Source organism: Rhinopithecus roxellana, chromosome 6 (genome assembly GCF_007565055.1).
Source record: "Rhinopithecus roxellana isolate Shanxi Qingling chromosome 6, ASM756505v1, whole genome shotgun sequence".
Lineage (NCBI taxonomy): Eukaryota > Metazoa > Chordata > Mammalia > Primates > Cercopithecidae > Rhinopithecus > Rhinopithecus roxellana.
The window spans coordinates 149,778,616-149,792,554 of record NC_044554.1 but is presented as its reverse complement, the minus strand read 5'-3'; the positions used below and the strand labels follow the sequence as shown (position 1 = coordinate 149,792,554).

At 44.5% G+C, this 13,939-nt stretch overlaps 1 protein-coding gene across 1 annotated transcript in view; it reads right to left on the bottom strand.

The window, feature by feature from the left end:
* Positions 1-13,939, bottom strand: part of LOC104660373 (dpy-19 like C-mannosyltransferase 1) — a 120,285-nt gene that overhangs the window by 97,756 nt on the left and 8,590 nt on the right. Inside the window, 2 exon segments of the mRNA XM_030931863.1 lie at positions 909-996; positions 3,728-3,752. Coding sequence (XP_030787723.1) covers positions 909-996; positions 3,728-3,752 — 113 coding nt within the window.

The following is a 13,939-nucleotide window of genomic DNA, read 5'->3' as shown; positions in this document are numbered from 1 at the left end:
TGGGATACAGGAACATAATTGAAGAACGTGGATTATTGTAGGTATAGGACAAATCGCCTGGATTTCTCAACAAACAAATGGTGGGAAAAGAAACAAAAACAGGTAAAGGAATTCACATATTAAAAGACTTAAGATACACATCAACTACATGCAATCTGCAGGCACCGTTTGGATCCTATTCAAACACATCAACTGTTTTTCTTTTTTTTTTTTTAAAGGTGCCAAACAGGACATTTAAATACTGATTTCTATTTGATGATATTAAGGATATTGTTAAACGTTTTCCAGTATGCCTTGTGCCATGGTTTTGTGTCACAGTTAAAACAATTCTTATCTTTAGAGACACTTATGAAAGTATGAAAGCATGAAATGATACAATGTCTGGGATTCCCTTTAAAAAGAGATAGTTGGCCGGGCACAGTGGCTCACGCCTGTAATCCCAGCACTTTGGGAGGCCGAGGCAGGCAGATCACGAGGTCAGGAGATCAAGACCATCCTGGCTAACATGGTGAAATCCCGTCTCTACTAAAAATACAAAAACAAAATGAGCCGGGCGTGGTAGCAGGCATCTGTAGTCTCAGCTACTCAGGAGGCTGAGGCAGGAGAATGACGTGAACCTGGGAGGTGGAGCCTGCAATGAGCCGAGATGGCACCACTGCATTCCAGCCTGGGCAACAGAGCGAGACTCTGTCTCAAAAAAAAAAAAAAAATTAATAAATAAAAATGAAAAAAAAAAAGACATAGTGAGTGGGGGTATAGATGAAGGAAAACCGGCTGTGGCTGTCAGCTATAGAAGCTGGAGTATCCACTCTTTCTACTTTGGAACATCTTGAAATTTTCCATAATAAAAACCTTAAATGTTTTTAAATTCCTAAAGTACTATGATGAAACACCAAATAAAAACTAACCATTTCAGTGGGAAAAGCCATCTCCCTTTCCAATGTTGAGAGGTGAGAAAAATGATGGTCATTTTCAAAGAGGTGTGTTATATGGCTCCTGGAAAAAGAAAACAAAGCAACAGTGTTAAAACTGACACTGTAAACATTATTTTTTAAAGTAAGCTAAAAGCAAAAATAAAAGTATCGACTAACTTGCAGATAATTTTGTAATAAAACTCAAATACAACAGTATCTACCTTTGTTTTCCGCTTAGTATGTATTGCATTTATACTAAAATTTCCCTCTGTAAAAAATCAAATTAGATTTTAAAATTAAAATGAACCAGAATATTTTAAGTGAAGTACAATAAAAGTATAAACTGTAAATGTCATTGGGTTACCATTTTAGAAACACCTAATGAAATTCATATTTCTATCTAGAAGATTAAAAAAATTAATCTTTCTGTCACCATGAACATATTAATGTTGAGTGGAGTCTCAAATATAGCCTCTTTAATAATGAATCTCTTTTTTATTAAATAATTATTCTGACCCTGATTTATCAATTAAACTAGCTCTTTAGACTACTGTGTTACATGTAATATATATTCATACTAATCATGCTGAAATTATTCCTTTAAATGTATGGGAAATAGCTTTAGTAAGTTATAAACATCTGCATAAAATACCATAGGAGAAAAAAACAATCTTACCAGTGCCAACACTGCGGCAAAAGCAGCTGTAAGAAAAAGAAATTTAAATTAGAATTTTAGTATAAACATGTTCATCTTACAGAAAAGCCATTTCAAAGATAAGCATTTCAAATACTGAAATGTGTAAAAAAGAATACTGGCTCTTCAAGAAAAGCCCCAGAGCTACGTTTAAAATTGTGATTGACTGGCTCATAAGGGAATTAAGCATACAGTCACCATTTTCATTCACTCACTCATTCAACAAAATATATGAGGGCCTAATATCCACTAATAGACAGAAACCATTAGATGGAAACTATCGCTAACAGAACTGAGAGAGGAATGGAATCAACAGGTAAAGATAACTCAGAATAAAGAAATATGGTGGCTTAGGGGTACAGGACTGGGGGTGGGAGAAAAAAGAGAACTACCACTTCTGATATACTGCTGCAATGCCTGAAATTTTATGACAAATCTTACCTGTGTTTTTAAACAAATTTAAAATGAATCGAGTAAAGGAGAAAAAAAGGAAAGGTAACAGACAGAAAACAAGCTAGAAATAAAATCAGTCTCATATGAGAATCAATACCTTGCTATCTGTCCAAGTAGAAAGTGTTTGGATGAACGGAAGCAAGATGGCGCACTTCCGGGTTCTTCATCCCTCAACTTTTCCCGCGCGCGCGAAAATGCAGCCGGCGACCCAGGAAGGTGCAGACCAACTAGGCATGCGCCAGGTGATGTCAATCCGAAGAGACCAAGATTTACCTGGTCGCACCTGCGGAACGCCCCCCGACACGCCCGTGCCCCGCCTATCGCCCGCCCACTCCTAGAAAAGCCGCTCCGGACGAATGCCACACGCGGACTTCCCAGCTTCCCCACTGCGGTCGGGACTGTTGGAACTCCGTCCGAGAGCTGCACGGGTGACTCTGTTGGCCTCATTTGCCAGAGGCCAACAGACCTCTCCCTACCCACCTTCTTCCCCTGAAGCTAGGTGACCAAAATAAACTTGCAGTTTTGCTCCTACACTTGCCTAGTCGCTGGTTCTTTTGTGCCCGCTCTGGTGGTCTTAGAAAAACAAATCAGTTGGTGCCGAAACCCGGGAGGAGACCCCCTCCTCAGGGCCCCCAGGGTCTGGGGAGCCTCCTCCTCCTCCTCGTTCCATGCCGCAGGTGGACCAGGACCTGAGACCTGCTTCCCTCACTCTCACGGCCTCTCTGGGGTAAGTGCCCTTGTCTCCTCTTTACCTCCCTCGGCCAAAATCCTGCGCAGGTCCGAGGTCCATTTGGAGCCACCAAGTGGCTCGGGAGACCCGTTCAGGACGGAGACGTCCGCCTGACGGTAATCTCCACTTTGGCTCCATGAGCCTCCAGTCTGTCTCTGCTGGTTCCAAAGGACGCTTTGAAGCCAGGCAGGGATCCATTTCCATTTCCATTGTGTCCACTGTGTCAGTAAAGAGGAAACAAATGGGAAACCCCCAGTCCAAATTTCCAAAGAGCACCCCCTTGGGGTGCCTCCTAGCCAATTTAAAAACCTTACAGCTTGAACAAGACCTTAGGAGGAAGCGGTTAATTTTCCTTTCCACTGTGGCGTGATCAACCTCAGCAATTTCTGCCAGCGGCTAGGCAAGTGGTCTGAAATTAATTACGTACAAGGCTTTTGGGCCTTAAGCTCTCATCCCTATACTCCTCCTTCTCTCCCCGCTCTCTCCACCCCCTCCCTTCCTGCCCAGACTCCTCCTCCTCCCCCCATCCAGACTCCTCCTTCCTCCTCCTTATCTACTAGTAATCCACTCAGTCCCGTGCCTCCTTCCAGGCCCCCAGCTGGCTGTCTTGAGTCCCCTATATCTGCCCACACCCTCCTACAGTGTTAGCACCTTTGCAAGAGGTGGCTGGGGCAGAGGGGGTAGTCAGAGTACACGTCCCTTTCTCATTGGCCGATCTTTCCAAAATTGAGAAGCGTTTAGGTGATTTCTCAGCTAATCCTACCATATACATAAAGGAATTTAGATACCTTTGTCAGGCCTATGACTTAACTTGGCATGATCTCTAGGTTATCCTAACTTCCACCCTAAACCCTGAGGAGCAGGAGCGCATCCTAGCTCAATCAGCTCCTGACATTCGTAACAAACTTCAAAAGGTAGAGGATGGTCCTCAGACACCAATACAAGACCTGGTTAAATTAGCCTTTAAGGTCTATAACTCCAGAGAGGAGACGGCTGAGGCAGTGCGACAGGCACGCCTCAAACAGAAGGCCCAGCCCCTAGCAGCGGCTTTACAGCCCAGTTGTAACCCCAGACCAGAGAGCACACACCCCACAGACTCCAAGGCCACGAAAGGAGCCTGCTATAAGTGCGGCAAGGCAGGACACTATGCCAACAGGTGTCCGCAAGGTCCCCGAGTCCCAACGCAGCCTTGCTATAAGTGCAAGGCGTCAGGACATTGGGCCAATGAATGTCCTAACCCTCATCCACCAGCAGCCCCCTGCCCTGCTTGCCAGCAGGGAGGACACTGGAAGTCTGATTGCCCCACCCTGAGAACAGGTGCTGCGTCTCCACGTGACCCCCTTTCCCAGGATCCTGGGAGCTCCTTCCAGCTCCTACATCTGGATGACAACTACAACTGAAGGTGCCGAGACTCGGGGACCCCCATCACCCTCGCCGAGCCGCGGGTAACTCTCCTGGTAGCGGGTAAGACAATTAATTTTTTAATAGATAGCGGGGCTACCTATTCTGTTTTGCCGTCCTTCTCTGGACCTAGCCTTCCATCCAATATCTCTGTAGTAGGAGTAGACGGAAAGCCATCCACCCCATGAAAAACTCCACTCCTCAGTTGCTGCCTGGCCAAAAACTACTTGGCGCACTCATTCCTCATTATACCCTCATGCCCTACCCCCTTACTAGGCAGAGACATCCTGAGCACCTTAAAGGCCTCCATATACATTCCCACCAACCCATCCACTCCCCTTCAACCCCCTCATGACCTGTTGCTCATGCTTTGTGCAAGCACACACGCTCCTCCTATGTCGCCCCCACCCCCCATCTTCCCTATTTCTGTACACCCTCAAGTGTGGGACACTTCCACCCCGGTCATAGCTGCCCACCACCCACCAGTTCTCATCAAGCTCAAAGATCCCACTCGTTTCCCAAACCGCCCCCAATTCTCTCTCTCTCCAACACATCTACAAGGTTTAAAGCCAATTATCACGCGACTACTTAGCCAACATATTCTTGTCCGCACACATTCCCCCTGTAACACTCCAATACCTCCAGTTAAAAAGGCAGATGGAACGTATAGGTTAGTACAGGATCTTCGGCTAGTCAATGAAGCCACCCGTCCCACGCACCCTGTAGTTCCCAACCCTTACACCCTTCTGTCCCATATCCCCACCAATTCTACTTATTTTACTGTGCTAGACCTTAAGGATGCTTTCTTTACCATACCCCTACACACAGACTGCCAGTTCCTTTTTGCTTTCACATGGGAGGACCCAGACACACATACCTCCACTCAACTGACGTGGACAGTCCTCCCACAAGGGTTCCGGGACAGCCCCCATTTCTTTGGTCAGGCCTTAGCAAAAGACCTTGCCTCCTGCCCTCTCACTAATAGCAAAGTTCTGCAGTATGTAGATGATCTCCTAATCTGTAGCCCTACCAAACAAGACTCTCTTCTAGACACTGCAACTCTCCTCAACCATTTAGGCTCATTAGGTTATAGAGTATCTAAACACAAGGCCCAAATTTCTTGCCAAACCGTCATATACTTAGGAATTAAAATCACCCCAAAAACCCGGTCACTAACTACCGACTGCATGGCCCTAATACGTAACCTTCTTCCCCCTCAAGATGCAAAAGAAATTCAATCCTTCCTAGGTCTAATAGGTTTCTTCAGACATTGGATCCCCAATTTTGGAATCCTAGCCAAACCTTTATACGCCGCAGTTAAAGAAACCCCACATGGGCCTTTGTCCAACCCCAAGTTAATCTCGACTCATTTCACCCACTTAAAAGCTTGTCGTCTCTCACAACCCACTCTCTCACTGCCTGATTTCCAGCGTCCCTTCCAACTCTTTACAGATGAAAGGCAGAAAGTGGCAGTTGGTCTCTTAGCCCAGCCTGTCGGTAACACCCACCGTCCTGTGGCCTATCTATCCAAACAGCTAGACCCAACTGTACAAGGCTGGCAACCCTGTCTGCGTGCGCTAGCAGCGGCAGCCTGCCTGACCTAGGAAGCAAAAAAGCTCATTAGAGGCAGTAATCTAACAGTCCTCTCCACACACCGTCTTCAGGATCTCATCTCTCATAAAAGTATTAGCCACTTAACTCCATCCCGGCTCCAACTTTTCCATCTCTTATTCATAGAAGACCCCACTGTTACTTTAGAAGTTTGCTCCTCTCTAAATCCAGCCACTTTACTGCCAGACTCTCTTAAACTACCCCATACCAAACATTCTTGTCCTGAGGTTCTGGAGGCTCAACCCCCCAGCCACCTACACTTGCATGACCAGCCCCTTCAGAATGCACAACTAACCCTATTTGTGGATGGCAGCTCCTTTATCAACCCTCAAGGAAACAGACAGGCAGGATATGCAGTAGTTACCTCTTCCACAGTTTTAGAGGCAAAACCCCTACCACAAGGGACCACATCACAGCAGGCAGAACTCACTGCACTAACCAAGGCACTCCTACTATCAAAAGGAAAAACAGTAAACATATACACAGATTCTAAATATGCTTTTGTAATCGCACACACCCATTCAGTCATCTGGAAAGAGAGAGGGTTTTTAACCACCGGCGGTACCCCTATTATTAACAAAAACAAATACTCAAACTACTAGATGCACTGTCGGCACCTTCCAAGGTAGCCATTATACATTGTAAAGGGCACCAAACTTCATCTAACCCGGTAGCAGCTGGCAACAATTTCGCTGACATCACTGCCAAGTCAGCCGCCGGATTTTCCACCCCTAAGCCTCCTTCTGCCTGTTTTCTCTCCCCCCAGTATGCCCCTAATTACACTCAGGAAGAAAAGGCTAAGCTATTACAAAATCCAACAGCCAAACTAACTACAGGTGACTGGATATATATTGATAACAAACTAGTTATTCCTGAAACACAACTCCATACCATTCTAACAGACATACGTAATTCTTTACATATAGGACCCAAAGCCTTATATGATTTCCTAAATCCCCTCCTCCACTGTCCAACACTTCCAAAACACTTACTTACAATCAACCAGCAGTGCTCTACCTGCCTAAAGGCAAATCCTCAAGGCGCATTGCATAATCCCCATCCCAGCCATCAACTCAGAGGACACCAACCAGGTGAAGATTGGCAAATTGATTTCACACATATGCCAAGACATAAAAAATTCAAATACCTCTTAACCCTGGTGGACACCTTTTCAGGGTGGATCGAGGCCTATCCTACCACAGGAGAAACCGCTAACATTGTTGCCTCTATACTCACTGAACATATTATTCCTAGGTTTGGCCTCCCGGTCACTCTTCAATCCGACAATGGTCCAGCATTCATCTCTAAGGTAGTCCAACAGGTGGCAGCCCTCCTACACATCACCTGGAAACTCCACATCCCTTATAGGCCTCAGTCTTCTGGTAAGGTAGAAAAGGCTAACGGACTCATCAAACAGCAGCTCACCAAACTCTCAATCGAAACCCGGCAGTCGTGGGTAACTCTCCTTCCCTTGGCCCTGACCCGGCTGCGGGCAGCACCTCGAAGCCCAACAGGCCTCAGTCTGTTCGAATTAGTCTACGGACGGCCCCTAGCCCTCCAACAAATACCTTCCCTGCCAGCCCCTTTGGCGAACTACCTCCCATATCTCACTCTTCTCAGACAACTCCTAAGCAACACGCTGAGTTAGCACACCCTCCTCCAACAGACGCCTACAACCCACATCTCTCCCTCAGTCCTGGAGACCAAGTATACATAAAAGATACCCAAGCCAAAGACTTACAGCCCAGGTGGAAAGGCCCATACATTGTCCTCCTGTCTACACATACAGCAGCAAAACTCCTAGGACACACGCATTGGATTCATATTTCCCAGCTAAAAAGGGCCCCCACCGGGAACAATCAGTGGACATCAGTTCAACTTTCCCCCACTAGCCTCAAACTTACAAAACTTTCTTAACTAGTTCATGCTCCCTGATCCCTGGCGCTTAGCTCGCTTTCTCACCATCCTCTACATAAACCTATCAGACTTTCAATACATAACCCCAGACCCATATCTACCTCCAGACAATAGTCCAGAGCAGTGGTTCTCCCGTCTCCTAACCTTCATCGAACATCTCCAGTGGCAAGGGACACTCCGTGACTACACTGAAAATGAAGTCTCATTTTATACTTATATTGCTGTTTCACTCATACACTCAGACCTTTGCTAGTCCACCTACTGTATGGCAATTTTTTTCTCATCACTGAAACTTGGCCACAAGACAGCCGAACACACTCAGTAGCACATAGTTCTGCCAGTTGTCTTCCTTAAGGCTATCAAACTTCTCTCCGCACAATAGAGACCCCTTTCTCATGGCTCACACTTATCCGCAAAAGGCTAAACTTAACCTACACTGTGAATATAACCAATCTTTCCCACTGCTTCCTCTCTGAGGCTTTAGAAGGCCCCCGCCTAGTGGCAGCCCCCTGCCCAGGGCCTTCAACACAACTGGTCAAACATCCCACAATTCACTCACACTCCAGGCGCCACTATACCAAAATCCAAATAGCCCAATCCTTCCTTTCCATTATTCAACTCCAAATTCATCCTGAGGTAATCATACTCAGGCACCCAATGGAGGCTAAACAGCCCCCATTGGAGGCTATTTCTGGTACAACTGGTCTCTCTCTCTAAAACTCTTAACCATACAGCCATTAACTGATCCCTCTATGTCCCCATGTCCTTGGTCCCCAGTCTAACTTTATACAGCCAGGCAGAAGTAGCAGAGCTTTTCCAGCAACTTTCCATGCCACTACGCCACTTCCGTCAAAAACGGGCTGTTTTCCTCCCTCTAGTTATTGGAATCAGCTGAAAGCCTGGCCTCCCTGCAGTGCCGAACTACCTCAATAGCCCAAGTAGCTGCCCAAACAGGCGAGCCCTAGGCTTGTTTACAGCTGAAAAAGGAGGCACTTGTCTCTTCCTTGGAGAAGAGTGCTGCTATTATGTTAGCAAGTCAGGCCTAGTAGACACTAACATTCAAACCCTCAATAAAATAAAAAACTGAGATACAGAACCTTAATACCCCAGCCTTGCCGGGACCTTCCTTCTGGGTTTTGCCCATATTCCAACAAATGCTTCCATACCTCGTTCCTATACTAATACTGTGCCTTATTTTATTCTTCATCCATACGTCCAAATGCCAACCATGGGCCCCGAGCTTAACAGCGCCCCTTAACAGCAGGAAGTAGCCAGACAGACCACGGCGCCCCTTTATCACTATTATCAATAAAAGGCTGGACTGTTTGGATGAACGGAGGCAAGATGGTGCACTTCCGGGTTCTTCATCCCCCCCCCAACTTTTCCCGCGCGTGCGAAAATGCAGCCGGTGACCCAGGACGGTGCAGACCAACTAGGCATGCGCCAGGTGATGTCAATCCGAAGAGACCAAGATTTACCTGGTCGCACCTGCGGAACGCCCCCGACACGCCCGTGCCCCGCCTATCGCCCGCCCACTCCTAGAAAAGCCGCTCCGGACGAATGCCACACGCGGACTTCCCAGCTTCCCCACTGCAGTCAGGACTGTTGGAACTCCGTCCGAGAGCTGCACGGGTGACTCTGTTTGGCCTCATTTGCCGGAGGCCAACAGACCTCTCCCTACCCACCTTCTTCCCCTGAAGCTAGGTGACCAAAATAAACTTGCAGTTTTGCTCCTACACTTGCCTAGTCGCTGGTTCTTTTGTGCCCGCTCTGGTGGTCTTAGAAAAACAAATCAGAAAGAACATACTAAGATGAACCTGAAAGACACCATTCAATTTTCTTATATCACAAGATATAGCTGACGGCAGGCTTCTGATTAAATAACTCTTAACTAAGGAATCAAACTATGAAAATACTCTTACAAATGAAACCCAAGCCAAGTACGGTGGCACATGCCTGTCGTATCCATTACTGGGGAAGCAGAAGCAGCAGCATCTCTTGAGCCCCGAATTCAAGGTTGCAGCAGTGTGCTATGACTCTGACTGTTAACAGCCACTGCGCTCTAGCCTGGGCAACATAGTGAGACTCTGTTTCTCAAAAAAAAAAAAAAGGAAAGATAAAAAGAAGGAGGAGGAAAAAAGAAGTGGGAGTTGAAGACAGCCTGGCCAACATGATGAAACCCCATCTCTACTAAAAACGCACAAAAAGTTAGCTGGGCGTGGTGGCAGGTGCCTGTAATCCCAGCCACTCAATACTCAGGAGGTTGAGGCAGGAGAATCACTTGAATCCAGGAGGCGGAGGTTGCAGTGAGCTGAGATTGCACCATTGCACTCCAGCCTGGGCAACAAGAGCAAAACTCCGTCTCAAAAAAAAAAAAAAAAATGAGGGGTTTCTCTTTGGTCATCTCCATCCCTAGCACTTAACGACCTTAAGTAACTACCTACAGCTATTATCACTAACACACTGGACTTTGTACCCTCCAAGGTGACTGCACAGCTATTTTCCGACAATTTTCTGTTTTCATTTTGATTTTCCTGCTCTTCAAACTACAAAGCCTTGGTAGGTTTGGCAGTTTTAATTTGTTTTCTATTTTGAATAGGGAAAGAAATCTATTTTGAATAGCAAAAGAAGGAATGCGTTCTATTAAATAGAGATATTGAGTTTCTTTTTTTTTTTTTTTTTTTTTTTTGAGACGGAGTCTTGCTCTGTCGCCCAGGCTGGAGTGCAGTGGCCGGATCTCAGCTCACTGCAACCTCCGCCTCCCGGGTTCCCGCCATTCTCCCGCCTCAGCCTCCTGAGTAGCTGGGACCACAGGCGCCCGCCACCTCGCCCGGCTAATTTTTTGTATTTTTTAGTAGAGACGGGGTTTCGCCGTGTTAGCCAGGATGGTGTCGATCTCCTGACCTCGTGATCCGCCCGTCTCGGCCTCCCAAAGTGCTGGGATTACAGACTTGAGCCACCGCGCCCGGCTGAGATATTGAGTTTCGAAGGGAGAAGCAAGATTGCTTTTAAAATTCAGTCATAAAGGCCGGGCTTGGTGACTCATGCCTGTAATCCCAGCACTTTGGGAGGCTAAGGCAGGTGAATCACCTGAGGTCAGGGGTTCGAAACCATCCTGGCCAACATGGCCAAACCCCATCTCTACTTAAAAAAAAAAAAAAAAAAAAATTACAAAATTAATTGGGCATGGTGGCACATGTCTGTAATCCCAGCCACTTGGGAAGGTGAGGCAGGAGAATCACTTGAACTGGGGAGACGGAGGTTGCAGTGAGCCAAAATCGCACCATTGCACTCCAGCCTGGGCAACAAGAGCAAAACTCCATCTCAATAAATAAATAAATAAAAATAAAATAAAAATCAGTCATGATTTGAAGAAACTACTGCTCCTAGTAAGATCTAGAAACCAGTGGTCTACGTGATGATGGTTTTAAGGACAACTTTAGTTAATCAGAATCTCCTCCATATATTTTGCATTAAGCAAAACTGTGCTTTCCAACAGTTAAGAAAAAATTAGAAAACTTAATTACCATGAAAATGTCTAACATCTGTTTGTCAGCTGCAGTTTAGATAGCCCTTTCATATATTAAGCAAAAATGATCCAGAGGTGCCTTTGAGGCAGATACGGGTCACATTTTCCCATGAAGCTCAGGGGCACATGACTGGGATGCAGCTAGGCCTGGAGGAGAACTGCATTTCTCTGACTCCAAGTTCAGGCTTGAAGATGTTAAGCACATTCAACGAAGAGGATGCACTGGCACACAGGAGGAAATGCCTTAGAAATCACAAAAGCATCAAGGACAAAACCATTTATTTTAAAGTGAATACAGTATATGAAAACAGGAGAGCATGGAAAGTATACATCACCATCCCAAAGCGGAATATAATTAGGCTTCTAAACAGAAATACACTAAGTAAACGTTCACCTATTTTAAATATGTATATATGTACAGACATTAAAGTAGGCAATATTTAATACAACAACTACTCAACATAAGTGTTTTGAAGACAATAAATTCTAACTTCCCTTAGAAGTCTTATCCTCACATAATATGAATACAAATGTTACCAGAAAAGGGTCCAGATCCAGACTCCAAGACAGGGTTCTTAGACCTTGTGCAAGAAAGAATTCCAGGCGAGTCCAAAGCAAGTTCATTCAGTAAAGGAATAAAGAATGACTACTCCCTAGGTGAAACAGCAGTTTAGGCTACTGGACCAAGGATACTTATAGTTCTCTTTTGATTATATGCTAAACAAGGGGTGGATTATTCATGAGTTTTCTGGAAAAGGGATGGACAACTCCTGGAACTGAGGGTTCCTCCCCTTTTTAGACCATATAGCCTAACTTCCTGACATTGCCATGGCATTTGTAAACTGTCATGGGACTGGTGGGAGTGTGTTTTAGCATGCTAATGTAGTATAGTTAGCATATAATGAGCAGTGAGGAAAAGAGGTCACTTTCGTCGCCATCTTGGTTTCGGTGGGTTTTGGCTGGCTTCTTTACCGCATGCTGTTTTATCAGCAGGGTCTTTGTGACCTGTACCTTTTGCTGACCTCCCATCTTATCTTATGACTTAAGATGCCTAACCTTCTGGTATTGCAGCCTGGTGGGTCTCAGCCTTATTTTACCCAGCCTCCATTCGAAATGGAGTTGCTCTGATTCAAATGACTCTGACACAAACATTTCAAAGTCAAACAGTAATCTACATTAGTAATTTTCATATAGAAACTTTCTCCTTATTGAAAAAAATATATTTTATTGTTTTAAGAACAAATAGCTAGATAAGATACACAACCAAGATGATATGATCTGCTTCTGAGCATGCATAGAGAAGCTGTAAAACTTTAGTAAACCTAATGGAAAAAGTGTAGAAGCTGCATCTCTCCACTACAATAAAAAGAGAACCACACACACAAACAACACACACCCAGGCCCATCATATTCAGCAAGAGATTTAACAAGTTCATTAACTGATAACCCATTCCAATGGTAAGATATGCATTCCCCTCAAATTGCAAGCTTCCCTTGGGTACCACAAATCTTGATTATCTTTTAATTTAAGTGACTAAGAAAACTGTGATAGTTTTTACTATTTTACTGTGTTGTTATATCATTGCCAAACCAACAAACCAATAAAAAAATTCAGATTAGTTTTCGAAAATAATTACAAAAAAAAAAAGAGACTGATAGGTTGACCATAAAGATATAAAAGAGTGATTCCCCCAAATAACCAGAAGCCAGTAAAGCAGTGCTCTTGCCAAAAGAGCTATAGGGTCTTGGGACACATGGGGTCAACTTCCCACTAATGTGCCCTTGACAGATGCCTTAGACTTTAGATCTGAAACCTACAGTTTTACACAGATGTAATTAACAAAGCCAAGAGACCTCAACTTCAATCCCAAACTTCACCTGCTGAACTCAATAATGATACTGGGCCATTCACCTGGCCCTACTTTAGTTTTCTCAACAGGAAAAGTCTAGGAGGTAACCTTTAAGTTTTACATTTTTATAATATTCCATGGATATGAAAGATGAGAAAAGAGTGAGAAATAAGGTCTCATTTTCAAAAAACAACAACTTTTTAAACTTAGTGGAAAACAATTATGTAAGAACTTTATGATTAATATGAAAACCTGCAGAAAAAGATGCTACTGTTGACAACTCCAGGACTGAAAAGCTCTATTATGAAAAGTAGTAATTACTGTTAGGAAATAGGAAACGTATTTGCCCGAAAGGCATAGTAGTAGCACTTTGGGCAGATTTTAGTATTAAAACTATGGATAAAGCCTCACTCTTCTCAATTACAACAATCTCCCTAAACTAATAATTTGTCTAGATAACAAGTTTTCAAAAGTAACTAGTCAAGTGACTTAGAAACTGTGTTTACAATTAGTGCTACTGTAAACTAGTAGATAAAATCACACACGTTCATGATCAGTACAATAAACCACGCTAGAACTTCTGTAAGTGGTCTTGGTGACAGCTACGCTATTATGTTAACACTTGCAGCTATAATAAAGTTAAAATTACAAAATGCCATCCAAACATTCTTTAGGTGATAGTGATCGTGCTGAAAAACACACCTGACAATCAGCTACAACTATAGAGAAAGATACCAGAAAAACAGAAACAGCTATTCATTTAAGAGCCCTCAGGAAAAAAATAATAGTGAGAATGCTGAGAAAATAGAAAGCAGTATTAAAGCACAAAAACATACTACA